The 16,618-nt window shown below is 37.5% G+C and overlaps 1 protein-coding gene across 1 annotated transcript in view; it reads right to left on the bottom strand.

The window, feature by feature from the left end:
- The window catches only part of TMEM164 (transmembrane protein 164), a 39,619-nt gene extending 23,125 nt beyond the window's left edge, over nt 1-16,494 (bottom strand). The window contains exons 1-2 of the mRNA XM_010295812.1: nt 16,030-16,494; nt 387-436 (exon numbers count right to left, since the gene is read on the bottom strand). Coding sequence (XP_010294114.1) covers nt 387-436; nt 16,030-16,494 — 515 coding nt within the window. The remainder of the gene's footprint in view (nt 1-386; nt 437-16,029) is intronic.
- Between the last annotated feature and the right edge of the window lie 124 nt (nt 16,495-16,618).

Genomic DNA, 16,618 nt, shown 5'->3' with positions numbered 1-16,618 from the left:
CAGGAATTTGCTTTCGCTATTTAACTTACATCCACTAGACCCAATGAAGCCCAGGTACTAATTTTTAGTGAGGATAATAAGAAGGTACAAGGCACGTGACCTAAGTTACATACATTAATCTGTAGGAAGATGCCTGCATTCTCATCTGTTACTGAGCTAATTCATGTTGCTGAGTGAGGCCAAAACCACCAGTACAAAAGAACCAGGAGTATGTGGCTCAAGACCCACAATTTAAGCCCTCACCATTTTCAAGGTGTCATTTTTCAAACCAACCAATATGCCTTTCCAACTGGTTATATATCTTAATATTTTATGACTTAAACTGTGATTAACTTCTAAAATACATTATGCAAGTAGACAGAAATAGAGTAAGGAAGAGGCATTACCTGAAGAGAATCATTGCAATCCGACATGGAGGACAGGCAAGAAGAAAAATCTGAAATGTTAGAAACAAATTTAAATTAATGATATAATCTCTTTCATATTCCATTTTATCTATCTTTCTTTCCCAGTTCTGTGTGTGACATATCATTTCTAACCAGAACAACTGTTTTAGAGCACAGCTAGAAAAGACTAAAAATCCTAAACAAATTAAAAGGTCTCACATTACCTACACATAAAAGGATTTAAGCAGCATGAGCAGCATCTAGGGTTTGGCTTCTGCCAGTGCCTAAGAAACGAGCCAAAGTCTAGCCTATTTGATACTGTCATTATATACAGTCCCTCATAAAGCAGATTACTGTATTTTACTACAGCAGCTTCCCTAGCCCTCAATCATGATAAGGTCATTGCTGTGCTAAAGACCAAGCATTCACAATGACAATACTTAAGACAATACTTCCCTTCACTTTAGCAGTGCACGACCCAGCTCTTGAAGATCTCATGTGAGATGGCTGCCTATAAAAGCCTCTTAATACTTCCCAAAATAAGGTCACCACAGTATCTGCTTGATGCATAAGCTTAGTAGTCATCTTTAACTATGTCCATTGCCACATTTAGTATTTTTAGAGTACTATAAAAATTTCATCGATTATTAGCTAGCTGTTTCACAAGACCATAAGTAACTGAATACAATCAGAGCAGCAAGCTTGTTTTTCTTTACAGGCCATAATCCTACCATAAATAGGACCTGATTTAAATTTTTATGTAATAAAGTATTGTTGATATGCAACAATGCCCTAACTAAATTTAGAGGAATATCATCTTTTGATACTGCTGTTCAAAACCTCTCACAACAACTTCAAATACTTTGTATCAGCAAGTCTTACTCTAGATACAAAGAGATTACTACAGAAGTGTTCGGTGATAAAAATCCTATTTTTTATATTGTCCACTACTGCAAAGAAGAGACTTCGGCCTACTGTCTGATAAAAAGTATTTCAGAAAAAATGGATCACATTTTTTACTGCTGTTGCTAAAATAAATTCATAATAGATTATTTCACTACCAACCTACAACACAAATTATCATTAAATCACTTCAAGTGAGAACATCTGGAGAACATGTCTGCTTTGTGGACAAGTCAGATTAGACAATTCACCAAACATGTTTCCTTGAGGTGTTGCAGGGCCGGGAAGAGGCCCCTGATGTATGTTTAAATTAATTACTACCAGATCATGTACTTGCTGCAGCAACAGTAGAATGTTGAAGCCTAGATCATACTACTGAGCCCTTGTGTATAAAAAGGGCTTGCTGTTGTCACCATACAAATAAACGTACAAATTCCAAATATTTTTACTTCAGTGCATTTTCTTGGTACACAGCCATTCATTTCTCTGATCCACTTAGACGTTTAATTCAAGTAAGTCTCAATAACAGTTTAGAACATGTACACACACACACAAACTGTTTTTCCTAAGTCATACAGACTCTAATAAAGGCACAGCAAGAAAGGGGCAGCAATTAAATTTAACTGAATGTACCCTAAAACATTTTCTCAGTGAATACTGTTAAAATCCAATCAGAGTTTCTCTTAAGTTTTGTATTTAAAAAATAATTTCAATGCATCAGGGCAGGTTAAAGAGGAAGAGCACATAATAGATGCGTGACGACAATCCACTAATGTATGCTTTTTTATGCTAAGAAAAAAAAAAGTATATGCCAGAAAAATCTTATGAGAGGTCTATACATTACCTTGCACATAAGACCCATATAGCTTCTGGGAAAAGTGTCTAACACTTACTATGCTTCACTCTTCCATCATTGCATATTTTTACAATAAACTTTGTCTACTAACTGAACTGAAGTTCCTTGAATTGTGGTCTATATTTTCCCTTCTTTGGGGACCATAAATATCTTCTACAGGTCTCTCTTAATAACTATTTTTTCACATGCTACTTGCATGCATTAGTCAATCTTTTTAAACCTTCCATGTCGTATGTTAGCAAAAGGAGATATGATATTTAGACTCTCACTAGTTCATCCAGTGTTTTAAACTCAAGATTATTTTATGATTTCCTTAAATTCAGGAATCTGACGGAAGATATACATTACTTTTGAAGCATAGTTCATACTTTCATGGAAGAAGCTCTACTCTTCCAATATAGATTTTTTTTTTCATTTCCTCCATCTTAAAAAAAAAGCAGATTGACCTTTTTCTCTATACACATAAAATAATCAAACCAGAAATGTATCTTAAATCACACCAGTCATTTCTTTTTCTAACACACTGCAGAGTGCTCCAACCACCACATGGTAGAGCAAAAACTGCAATACATGGCTGTGCAGTATCTGAATCTCACCACTCAGGATGAAAAATAGCCAGTATTAAAAAAGGATGGCATTGTTACAAAGACTATTTTAGATTGTTTACCATGGAGACAGGCAAAGAAGAGAACAAGATTCACAGTTGCTTATTTTTAATGTCAAATCTACTGCAAGAAACTGATGAGGGAAAAATAAATATTTAATATTTTTAAGCATGCAAGTTCCTCTGTTATGAGGGATCTTTCAGACAATAAGTCTGATTTCGATTTTTTATAGCAGCAGAGAAGTCATAACTAGAATGTTTATGTTAAAAATTTGGGATAATGGGAGAGATCTTCAAATGTTTCAGTTTTCACAGTTTAATACCAAGCACTTTCTCTCTAAAATATGTACACACTTTCCATGATAAATAAACCTCAACTTCTTAAAAAGTACGCTTTACAAGACACCCTTGTATCTGATTTTCAAAGAACTGTATTACCAAGTAGATTCAAACATTATAAAGACTGTCATCATTCAGCTCAGAGTAATTAGCAATCTTAAAATACCTAGTTCACAGCAGACAAGCTCACAAGCTCTACCACAAGTGTTCACATACTTATCCCATAATCATATTACGTTTCACTGTCATACTGGAAATAAAATCCTTTGCCTTGCAGGAGGAAACAGCTATGTTTTATAAACCAAACAATGTCGTATTAAATTAGCGGCATGGCTGTAAAGAGTTCCCAGCCTCTTTTCCTGCTGGAACTCTTCAGGTTTTATGCACTCAGGCTAGCATAGATGTTAGCCCCCACTTCACTGACACATTGCAGAGCTCTAGTGTAAACAGAGGAGCATCTATTTTAAAGCACACTGAAGTAGGCTTCTCCTTGTTCAAGGCAGAATAACTAAACTTGCAATTTAGAAGAAACACTAAGAAACAACTTAAATGTCCCTCCTTATTTTGTCAGATCTGTTACCTGTTACATTTTCACATGCTACAAATTAAAAAAAGTGACAGAAGAACTAACCAGAAATCCCAAATGTACAAAAGTAACTATTTTGGGAGGGAAAAATAAGCTATAAAATATACATTGACTGATAGGCTGAATTCTGGGCACTGTTTTGATCATTCCCTTCCCGTTTAACTTCTCTCTCTCTCAAAAAAAAGGCAGATTTAGATAATGGTTACAGAGGTCAAGAAGAATGATCAAAAAGTATAGAACATATTCCACACATGGATTGATTTAATACATTAAGACTCTTCAATCTGTAAAGGACTATAGGCTAATGAGAGTGAGAAAAAAAGAAGGTACAAAATCATGAGTAGCCTTGAGGAAATAAATAGAGAACAAGTCCTAAGTGGGGACAATAGTGTAAGTCAGGATATCTGAGTCTTTTTCACCAGCACAGGACCAGAAGAGCATATAGTCAGGCAATAAACTGCAAAGAAACTCCTAATCCTGGTCAATCAGCAAACTGAAGTTCACTTCAACCTTGAGGACTCAGATGAAAACAGAAGTCAGAAATGCTGTCAATCTACTTTGTAATTGCTCTGCAAGACCATAAATATCATTGTCCATCCCCATGGGAAATATTTTTGGCATGAAGAACTGCATGGCCAGCACTCCTCTGCATAAGCCCAAATACAAAGGTCACACCACAACACATGATGGATCAGCAGGGCTGTTATCATTTGGAGACTGTAATGTACAGGATTGCACTGCTCAGCTACTCCTTTACTGAGACAAGATCTTAATGAGACTGAACTCACAGTTGTTCTGAACTAACCCAGGACTGGGTTGCAAATCAGACTCTTCCACATTCTTCTAACCATGCACTAAGAAGACGACAAAGCTCCAAATGATATCTACAGACTGGAAAGCAGAAGGAAAAGGATGGCATTTTTCCACCTGTAGCAATATGCTTTCAAAAGTTTTCTAAAAGAAACATGTGTAACCCTGTCATTCAGTATTTGATGGAGTTCCCAAGAAACTTTTTGAGTTCAGTAAACTTTAGAGATCATTATTTCCTTAAATCTGATTGTATTACTCATTTGTGTCAGTGTAGGTAGTAAAAGACCGTGTATGTAAAAGGACTATTCTGCTGACAGTAAGAAAGTAACATTGCATTAGTTTATTCAGAAAACTTCTTTGATCACAAACAGAATCATGTGAAAGACTACAAATCTGTACAGTGTTATTCTTAATCTTTTTGTCCAGGAAGATGTGACCTAGAGAAAAATATTTCTTCATTTGGTTCTAGATAAACTGTTCCCTTTAAAAAGTGAATAGAGCAAAGTCTGTTAGGATCCACTCCACTGTTAAGGGAGGTCAGCTGAAGGTTTCTTGCCCTGCTACATCAACCTTCACTGCCCACAGAAAGCGAAGAGAGATAAAAGGCAGTCTTGTGCTATTCCCATGGTATTGTGTGAGAGGTGGCATTCTGTAGGGCTTCAACAGTACTTGCAACTTTTCATTTGCCAACTAATCAAAAAACAATACTTTCAGGCTCTGCATTCCCTACCTTTAGGTTTCCTGGCAGGATGAACAAGATAGTAATAGGGAGATATCACAAAGTATTACATTGGCCCTCCACAAATCCCTGTTAAGTTTACTCCCTTTTTAATCACTAAATGAAAGCATAGCCAAACAAGGGAAATGTTACTGTTAGAAAGGAACTGGGTATCCAGGAAAAAACAGATCATTTTTCATGAACTCATTTTTAGAAGTCAGAATTTACCAAAAGAAATTATACACCTTGACATTGCAAGTGTCTGTAGGCAAAAGTCAAACTCACATGCATAGAAAATAGGTTAAATATTAACCAAAATAAGCTGGTATTTTGCAGCAAGTTAGTATTTTTTATTGGTCATACCTGTTTTCCGAGTGCCAAAATATGACAAGAATAGGTCCCAAATTTCAGAAAATCCAATACTGAAACAAACACCCCAAAATCCAGAAAAGACTGCAACATCATGAAACCAAGAAGAACTATGTTAACTTTAATTTGGCCTCCCTGGCCTCCCTTTAATACAATCTAGTTTCCTAATCTCTATACACTGTGTTAACTCCTAATAGTATTTTCATTTTCTTGCGCTTCAAGCATTACAGGTGTTGCAATTATCACATTAATTTGGAGATATTAGAGGTTTCCATTATTTGATTTTTTAAGTTCATACAGAACGATTTTTTTTCAAACAACCTCTTTTTGAGGTTTGCACATCTAGACTTCAGCAATGGGCAAGCACATCAGTACAAAAAGGTGGGGGGAAAAAAAACCCACAGACCATCAAACACAGCTGGTATCCTATTCTTCCATTTAACTGTGTTACTAGATTGAAAATGGTAAGAAAGGAAAAGGTTTTTGTTGTTGTATAATTGTGTTTGTTTAATCCAGCCATGCCTCTACAGTACATTTGTTATGAATTTTTTTTTTGGAGGAGAAAAGAAAAGAGGTCATGAGGTAAGCAGATTTTACTAAATCTGCCTTATTACAGCCCCAACATAGATATTGACAAACTCAAACTTCAACATACAGTCACAAATATATTAGTGAGCTACTACCTATAGTACTTAAAATCTACCATACTAGAACACCTGCAAGCATTTTAGCCAGCCTGTCATCATGAGCCATGACTTGCCTAAAATAGAGATCCTAAAAACAGTTGATTAAATACCTAAAATGAGAGGCTGTGGTACATGCTAGAGTTATGCCTAGGAAAATTCTCAGATACTGGCAAGGATGTATATATATTTATGTTATGTTACAGGTTCCAAAAACTTTGAGAGCATTGCCATAAAATAATTTGTCAGCTGCAAGTTTTCTCATTTGTCTAATGTTTCCTAGTTTATTTGACATGTAAGCATGCCACATTCCATCCCTAATTTTAATAATCAACATTTCAAAAAAATCAAGACTAGTAAAAATCTCAAGAGCTATTCTCTAAAAATATGCACCTTTTGTTCAAAAAAAGATGTGACTGAATGGTATAACAGCAATATTGTCTCTGAACTGAAGTAAAATACCTCTTCAAACACCTAAGCCAGGATACCATTCTATTCCTTGAATGTTATTGCCTCACACCATGAGCAGTCTATAAATAGGGAGAGCTCACTGATTTTTTTTTTTTTTTTTTGTCCTAGGACTTGGCTGGATCTCCAGCGTTTTTTGATTCCAAAACATTCCAGACATGTACAAAATAGTACACCTAAGAGCTCCCTTCAGAAGTTTTTTAATGATGCTGTTTTTCAGATAGTATACTGGAGCAGAGAGTGCAGTCAAGACTTGTCATGAAAGGCTTTTCTTCTACCAGTCTTAGTCCTGTTGAGACAGAAATATGCAGAACACAAAGACCATCTTGTTTGATCAGAAGCAAACTAAAAAGACAAAAGACAACAATTCAAAAGATAGCAGGGTAAGAAAAGAAAAAGTCACACAACTCTAACCATTCCAGATTAAACATCACACAAACTAGCACTTAAAAATATCAATGAGAACACTTACAGATGTCTGAGTAGAGTTGTTTCTGGCAGAAGAGAGCTAAGCATGCTACAAGCCTTTGACACGGTCCCCCACAACATTCTTCTCTCTAAACTGGAGAGATAAAGATTTGATGGGTGGACTGTTCAGTGGATGAGGAATTGGTTGAATGGTCACACCTAGAGGGTAGTTGTCAACGGCTGAATGTCCAGATGGACATAGGTGACGAGTGGTGTTCCTCAGGGGTCCGTATTGGGACCAGTACTCTGTAACAACTTCATCAATGAAATAGACAGCGGGATCGAGTACACCTTCAGCGAGTTTGCAGACGACACCAAGCTGAGTTGTGCTGTTGACACACCTGAGGGACGGGATGCCACCCAGACGGACCTGGACAAGCTCAAGGAATGGGCCCATATGAACCGCATGAGGTTCAACAAGGCCAAATGCAGGATCCTGCACCTGGGTCAGGGCAACCCCCGGTATCAGCACAGGCTGGGGGATGAAGGGGTGGAGAGCAGCCCTGCCAAGAAGGACTTGCGGGTACCAGTAGATGAAAAGCTGGACACAAGCTGGCAATGTGCACTCACAGCCCAGAAGGCCAACCATATCCTGGGCTGCATCCAAAGCAGCATGGCCAGCAGGTCGAGGGAGAGGATTCTTCCCCTCTACTCTGCTCTGGTGAGACCCCACTTGCAGTGCTGCATCCAGCTCTGGAGCCCTCAGGACAGGAAAGACAGGGACCTGCTGGAGCAGGGCCAGAGCAGGCCACAAAAATGATCAGGGGGATGGAACACCTCTCCTATGAGGAAAGGCTGAGAGAGTTGGGGTTATTGAGCCTGGAAAAGAGAAGGCTCCAGGGAGACCTTATTGTAGCCTGCCAGTACTTAAAGAGGGCTTATAAGAAAGATGGGGACAGACTTTTAGCAGGGCCTGTTGCAATAGGACAAGAGGTAATGGTTTTCAATTGAAAGAGGGTAGATTCAGACTAGATACAAAGAAGAAATTTTTTATGATGAGGGTGGTGCAACACTGGCACAGGTTGCCCAGAGAGGTGGTAGATGCCCCATCCCTGGAAACATTCAAGGTGAGGCTGGACAGGGCTCTAAGCAACCTGGTCTAGCGGAAGATGTCCCTGCTCATTGCAGGGGGGTTGGACTAGATGACCTTGAAAGGTCCCTTCCAACCCAAACTATTATGATTCTATGTTTCTAAGTAAAACCACTGCATCTTACATATGCAGCACAGATTTCATTTACCTTTCAAAACAGCAGCTTGTCTGTCCCTGAGCCGCCTGTTTGATTTAGTATCACGTTGCAGCAGATTGGAAACGTATCTTTCTTTTCAAACATTCCAGTCATGATCACTTAACCAGGTCATAAATTGACTGGTTTAGTATACTATTTAAAAATGAAAACTTCCAAGAAGTCAGACTTTCATTTCTACTTTCAGAGCAATGTGAAAAATTCATGGAAACTGGATTAATCCAAAACTGGAATGAGTTTAAAAAAAAATAGAAGAAAAAAAAAAAAAGAGAGACAGGCTTTGGTCAATCTATCTGCACTAAAATAAAAATTTTCACCCTTTCTTAGGTGTATCAAAGTACCCTCCAGAGCAGAAGATTAAAAGGTACATTTAAAAGGTAAGATACAGTGGTAAGGTTAAGTGTACTTTACTGCACAGGTGAAAACCATCCATTCTCCCCCACAATGGTAAAACATAAAGCAAGGAACATTTAAGCAGCTGGGTAATTTAAAAGATGTAGAAGACTGTTAATTATCTCTAAAACTAATTTTTTAAGTACGTTCAAAATGATCACCCTATCCTTTATCAGAAAGTAATGGTTTAACAACTCAGTCATACAGCTTTGATTCAGGATGTAGGTATATGTTAGATGGCAACTGTTTTTGTATAAACTATCAATTCAGCACAGAACAGCCACATCACTTAAAAGCCATCTGTTTACCTTCTAAAAGGCAACTTTTTTTAAAAAAAAAAAATCATAGCTATAGTTTGACAACTTCAGACTGTCAAATCAGAAAAGAGAACAAAGATGCTACATTCTCACTGCTAAATAGCAGCAATTTGAATGTATGTAATATTTTAGCACAAAAATCACAGCTGCCTTACTGCCACTGTCAGACAGGTTCCAGGATTAATTCATGTGTCCTGTGGAATTGTTCATCTAGCATTAAGAATCCTTATGATTCAAAGCAACATTGCTGGCAGAGCATTAAGTAATACTACAGTAGAAGTGATTTCTGTGTTATATAAACCAGACTCTGGGAACATACGCAGCTGCCTGTCCCTCTTTCCAGCCTCCCAGTTTCCCAGTTCTACCCAGGGATGAAAGAAGCAAATTGAACAATTCCCATCCTCTACAATCTAATGTCTTGTAAATTATATATGTCCATTGGGACATTCTAGATTAGTCTGCCTTCCACGGGCTTAGTTTGTTACTCGACAAGCCTGTACTCACCTTCTTCCCTTTTACAGTCTTAGGTGAAAGATTTCCAGACTTCCCATATTTTAGGATTAATTATTAACATAAGACTCAGGTCTTTCTATGTGTGCAGTAGCATTAGTTATCACATCTTAGGAAGTAGTATTTCAGAGAAAAAGTGTCACTGAAGTTATTTTTCTTCCCTTTTCTCTAATCACTCTCTGCACTAGCCCTTCACTAGTAGTGGGTTACTTCCTTCCTCATTTCTAGCTTAATGCTTTAGCAAAACCTGACAATCAAAAACCTATCTGGGGCTAAAAGAACAAAAAAGGCTGAATTAAAAAAAATAAATATTCAAAAGTCCATTTTCTTAAGAAAATTTAATTTGCACTGAATTTAGATTAATTTGCATTTACATGTCAGTGACAGTGTGGAAGCTTACATGAGTTCACAATGAGATTGTCATGTGCATATTCATACGCATTCACTTTTGTTACTTTTTCCCCCCAAGCATGACGTTTCCTATGTTTCCTACAGAAGCAAAACCATCCTAGAAAAATCCTGCTCTACTCTGCCTCAAGTCACCAATACCTTTTTCTTGTCATAGTTCACAATTCCTCAATTTGTAGAATTTTACAACAGAAATTTCTAATCTTTAAAAACAGCAGGATAATAAATATCTAATAGCTTTATTATTACAGATAATTTTTGCCAAGAAACAGAAATAGTTACACAATCCATAAAAAGCTAAGGCACATTATATTCCCTGATAATTTAAGTTGGCATTTCACTAACTACCAAAGTATTAAAATATAAACAAGTAAATTCACTTGGCACTAGATACTGAGCAATCTGAATAAATCTAAACCCTTACCACATCTATCTAAAGCCCTGAGGAAGTGTCACAAGAAACATGAGTCCCATTACACTCTTCGCAGGTTTCAAATTCATGGTACAGAACTTGTTCTCGGTAAACATCACAACATTGCCACAGTGAATGTGGCTGGTGTACAACCACTGCAGTAGAACTCATCATCTGTGACTAGGAGTGTAAACATTTACAGCAGTGCAAAGGAGACAACAAAGAAGGCGTTTTTAGAATGGAAATCATTAGATTAAAGCCATCCCAACCCCTGGAATTTATAAGGTGTCCAATATGTTTCCTGCTGCTATTTGATTTAGCCCACCACCCCACTGAAGTTCCTAAAGGCCTCAGGCAGCTCTTCCTGAAGCATCAGTTTAAGCTGCTAGCAAACAATCTACATAGAATGGTGTGCAAAATTGCTAAATAGGTTAAAAAAAATCCTAAGAATATATTACTGCCAACAGTGATACATTACAACACTGGAGAGTACACTGAAACAATTATTAATAGCCCCATTCTCAAAAAAAAAAAAAAAAGAGAGAGAGAGAAGAGGAAAAAAGAACTGAAAAAAGGCCTGTCTCCATAACATGTTGCTCAAACTACATGTTACACTTGCATCGATATTTGCTTTAAATCTATGATGATCTCATCAAAACAAACCAATACTGATTACTTAATTATTCACCTAATGGCCTTCAATGGCCTTTAGATAATGACCCTCAGCGTAAATATTTGGGGTAAGAGAAAGTTAACGTTTTTTTACCAAGAATTTCCAGTCATGTAACTCCTACTCTGTTTTAGAGAGTAAGATTACTTCTTGTTAATTCCCCACTTTTTACATACTTTTCTCCTAAGAATATACAAAATAAAAGAGAGAATTACCAAAGTATGCATTCTATCCTCAAGCACAGCAGGTATTTCCAAATTCTAGCAACTTCAAAACAAAAGCTTAGCCTAGAGCTTTAAACTCAAATTCCTTAACTAGAACATTCACTGGCAGCATGACATATTACCATGATCCCCGCCACCTTGACTAAAGCATGCACGCTTTCAGCTCAAGATAAAGCATGTACTGGCCCAATCTTGTCTTAAGTTGAAGTGGCTGAACTATAATCTCTTCAAACAAAGAAAATAGAGTCACAACCTTAAGATATAAAAGGAATAGCAAATATACTAAATTAAAAATTACTATTATTGCTGAATAAGAATCCTTGCCTTTCCTCATACTAATATTTCTCAATTTCTCTACTATATGCTGGCATTTACTAAAAATAAGCAGAATGGCGAAACAAACTATATACAGTGTTAAAATCATCACATAAAAGCTTTTCCTCAGCTCAATAAATAATTATTACATTAATTACAGTATCAGTTAAAGCCTCCAAACTTCACCACACACTGCGATGAATTTCCTCTCTAGCAACCAGCTTTAAGAGGAAGTATCACAAGATAAATTGCAGTTGTGAAAAGAAAGTGTTCAGAAACAAAGCTCCAAGAAACCAAATTAAAACCAATCAGCTTCAAGATCCAACTCACAAACCTAAAATTCAAACTTTAAAAAGAAAAAAAATAATCATCGTGTAATCATTAAGGTTCGACAGGACCTTTCAAGATCACTTCACCCTACCACTGTTACCCACAAACTCCGATTTAGATGCCTTCGCATAATAGTTTTCCCCTTACATTTTGTTTTCCAAATTTCTCTTTTGCTCTTTCTCTAATTTTATCTCTGGTTCCTGGCTTATATTTGCCTACATTCAATCCTAGTTGCCTGTTAACTCCAGCTTGATGTCTTACAGGACATCAAGAGATGCCTGTGTTTATGCATTTTCATTAATTTACATTGATTGTGAATTACAGCTTGCAAAATATGTGTGTCAGAAATTACAAACTGGGGGTGCAGGAACAAATCATGAAGAACACAGAGTTTTTGACAGAAATTCTAACTGCTACTTCACTGAAACTGAAATGGAGAACTGCTACGTGAACACGAGTGTTTTGATTGAAAAGTTTAAAACGTATACTTTAAAGAATATAGAACAGATAAACAAATTGGGTTTGATATAATCAGTTTTGACATTGCAAGGCATGAAATTTTCCTTTCCTTTCACTAAAGTAATGCTGTAAGTATTTTGATGCTCATACACAGGGAGACAACGCTTACATATACACTTCTGAACAACCATGCTCTGGATGCTGCTAAAAGTCTCCTTTACAAAACTTGTAATGAAATCAATAGTGCCGTAATTGGCTACTGGGTAAATCCTCTCTCTTACACTGCTAAATCAGAAGCTTAAAAGATTTCCTTCATACTTTCAATTTCAATACCATAGTTATGGGTCCTAAAATACTTGAAAGGATTAATGTCTTGAAAAATACACCACTTGGTCCCCTAACATATGCTGAATTTCTTCCTGCTCTGCAAAGGAGAATGGGTATGCAACACCCTATCGGATTTAATGTTTCCCTTTTAGTACACCCTCTCATGCCAGGTTTACAGCAGTATCATTGGTCCAATCATATCCTCAGTCCTAAAAAGAGAGTTTTTTCTTGTTTGGTTTTTTGGGTTTTGGTTTGTTTTTGTTTTTTTATAGAGGTATTCAAATAATTTTCAGTAAGACCACTCTTTATGTAAAGCAAGAGCTTAGTATGAATTCCTCCATAGTCTTCTCCGCCCCCTGCACCACACACTAACTAAATATTGTACTGCACAAAAACACCCCCATCAGATAGCTGGCAAAGAAACCACAGAAGTCACCATTCACCTTTGGCTTAAAATATAAATATAAATGTTAAAAAAATTCAAGTATTTATCTCTCAATGATGCTGCACTTACATCACTGGTAAAGAAACAGTATTGCCCTTCTTGCTCCAAAAGCTATGCAAGAAGCCAAAACCAAGACTAGGGCTAGCAATGAGTCCTACTGTTTCTAGATAATTCAGCTAGGTGACAGGACGGCAGCAGATTCTCTGAACCTGATTAATCATGAGAACTGTTTGGGCAGTTTTAAATATGTTCATTTGATCGACACTTCATCCATGTGACGACACATCTGAGCTAGTTCTTTGCACTTACAAAAAGTTTTGATTTGAACACAGGTTGGCATGATAGGCAGAAATTAGATACCTGATCAAAACAGACTCATCTGTAGACTCATCAGTACCCATTACATTACACAGTTTTGTCCACCCAAATGCACCACAGGTGTAATTCCTATTTTATTTTGTGACTTCATTTCAGTCTTACTTTTTTAAAAGCACGACTCTTCCTTTTATGCAGAGAAAATCTGAAGGATAATTTCCAGTTGAAAATATTTTTGGCTCAGAGCCCAGAACCTTTGTTGCTCTTAGGTGAAACAGTCTTAGCTGAAGAAAATGAAAACAGGAATTGAACAAGAGAAGAGACCTTTACCAACAGCTCCTGTTGGCTTTCTTCTAAAGTCATCTTGATTGTTGTAGCATGTTTCATCTCTCCACCTCCTACTTTGTTCATCCTAATGTTTAGGCGCAGCAGCAGGATTATGTACAAACTACTGTAAGAACAGAAGTGAAGGATATTCTATTTTCATATATTTGATCTTGCCAACCTGTTGCCCTCAGGAAATTCAGGCCAGAATCTTGCTAGCAAGATTCCAACTACTATGTGTTACTTTTCTATGGATGGAGGTCATTGACTATCTTTGTATATAACCTGTTTTCGCTGCTGAAATCTGTTGGTTTTGCAGATATTTTCATTCTCTACGTTAAGCCCAGGCCTATTTCTAATACATCTGTTTGAGGATGAAGAGGCATGACTTCTGAATTTTGCTGACATACCCACCTTCTCAATTTCACAAATGCTGGAACACCATTTCTAATGAGTAATTAGCACAGGATTTAAAAAAAAAAAAAAGCGCTTCACAATTTGTCTGAAAGAGATTAAGAACTACCCATGCCTGACTACAGATCTTAAGTCTCTGTCTTCCTGGGGGAGAGCATTAATGAATGAGGTAAGCAATACAAGCTCCCCTCTTTATGTATAAGCAGTAGTTTTTACTGAATACTTACCGTAACATCGTATTATAAAACCATATCAAGACAACTGAACTTTTAAATCATAATGGTAACATATCCTCACCTTCTTCACAGAGAACTAATAGGAAAATCTTCCAGTAAGCATTAAGTGTTGCCAAGAAATGGAATGCGGCTGTATTATTTTATTTTAATTATTTCTACAGCTCTTGCATACCTTCTACTTTCCCTTCCATTACCAATAGTGACTGACTGATTGCACAGCAATTGTTACCACTTCATGGGAAGCAAGTGTCCTATGGTGTAAAATACTGAACTAACATCGCATCACTGCTTAGGAATTTACATAACCTACTAATTAAGCTCCAGAACTGTCAGTTAATTGCTGTAAAGGTCTTGAGTATTGCTGCAAGAGCTTGTTTTTCCCCTCTTGAAATAACACACATCTCCCTAAAACCACTGGTACAACCAGAAAAGATGTTTCCATTCCTGTTTGGAAATGCTCTCCAGGAGTGAAAATAACAACTGGCTTGATCTGATAGAGCCCAGATCACTTTGCTTTCTGCAAAGGGAGACGAAGAACAGCAATGATTTTCACCCATTACTGAGCTTAGACAGATGTTGTTATCATGGCAGCTTTTATGAAAGCCTTTTTGACATTCTTCTATTAATTCTTAAGCTTAAATTTTGTACGTTGTCCAGTGTTGAGGGTACAATATTATCAAAATTAAATATTAATAATTTTTGACACCTCCCACACTCCTCACCAAGCTCAGGGAAACTGATAGTTAAGTGCACACACAGGACTACTGACAAACAGAGCTTTTAAGCTTTAGATATCACAGTTCAGTAACTGCTCATAAATGTTTCCATTATTTTGGAAGCTACACAGATGGCACATTGTCATGCATCAACAACCAGCCACAAATCATTAAAGTACATAGTTTATCCACAGGTATTAAGCCAAATTGGTTTGTTCACCCCATGTACAAGACACAGGTAACACTTGTTTCCTTACTGTTCAGCTTCTAAAATTAAAAGGTAAACCAACATTGTCTGCACAAAATAAAGAGTAATTCATTTCTTCAACACCTTCACAAAATACATTCACACCCCAAAAAGCCACTTGTTTGAAGAAGTTGCATGTAAATTACATAGCCGCTTTAGCAATAATCTTGTTTTCATTAAGGTTGGTGCAAATTTTACCCCTACTGTCAGTGGAAAACAGTATTTTCTATTCTTGAAACAACGATTAGGTAAAAGCAAGTGGTGAGACAACCTTAATTTTTTGCATTTTCAACCAGAGATTTGGACATTAATCATAGCTACAATTTCACCTTTTCATTTAACTTGGTTTTTTTTTCATAGATTTCAATTCAGCTGATTAAAAACTAAGTCAGTTTTAAAATATTTATACCAATTCTTGGCATTTATACTTTTGCTATGCACTTTTGGCTCACAAACCGACTATGGGAAAAATACTGCTCTTTGCAAGTACAAAACTAGAGCAAACTTCCTGGTGACTGTACACAAGCCTTACCTGCATCATAGTGACCACATGACAGGGATTCAGTAGGTAAATGACAGTCCTGGTGGCGAACTTGAACCCCACTTCCAGCCCAAAGATGAGACAGAGCACCACCAGCAGCACATTCTTGCCCAAGCTCTCCTGCTTAGTCTGGGGCTGCTGCAGCAGATGACCCTCCAGCTCCCTGAAATGCAGCTGCCTCAGCTTCCACAGGGACAGAAGGATCTCCACGATGCCCACACTGAGGAAGACCAAACTTTCCAGAAAACGTTGCTGCCCAGAGAGAAAGGCCGCGCACTCTGGCCCTCCATTACCAGCAAAGCTGGGGTCCACGCCCCCATACATCCAGTCCAGGAGATTATGGAGGCTGTAGCGAGACATGGTGGGACGGAGCTTCTTCTCCTCCCCGTCACTGTCCAGGAACAGGTCGGAGCAAGACGGAATCAAAGCCAAAATGCTGTCGGGCTGACGAAACATGAAACGCAAGGACGGCCCCTCGGTAGTCCCCTTCCTTCCCAAGCTTCAGGAGAAGCGAGCAGCTCAGCTGGGGGCAAGGCTAATTTTTAAAGGCTTTTCCTTTCGATGCTGGGACGAGACCCGC

The sequence above is a fragment of the Phaethon lepturus genome, unplaced genomic scaffold, assembly GCF_000687285.1.
Source record: "Phaethon lepturus isolate BGI_N335 unplaced genomic scaffold, ASM68728v1 scaffold10971, whole genome shotgun sequence".
NCBI classification, from domain to species: Eukaryota; Metazoa; Chordata; class Aves; order Phaethontiformes; family Phaethontidae; genus Phaethon; species Phaethon lepturus.
Note: the sequence above shows the minus strand (reverse complement) of the source record. Positions and strands in the feature narration are given on the sequence as shown.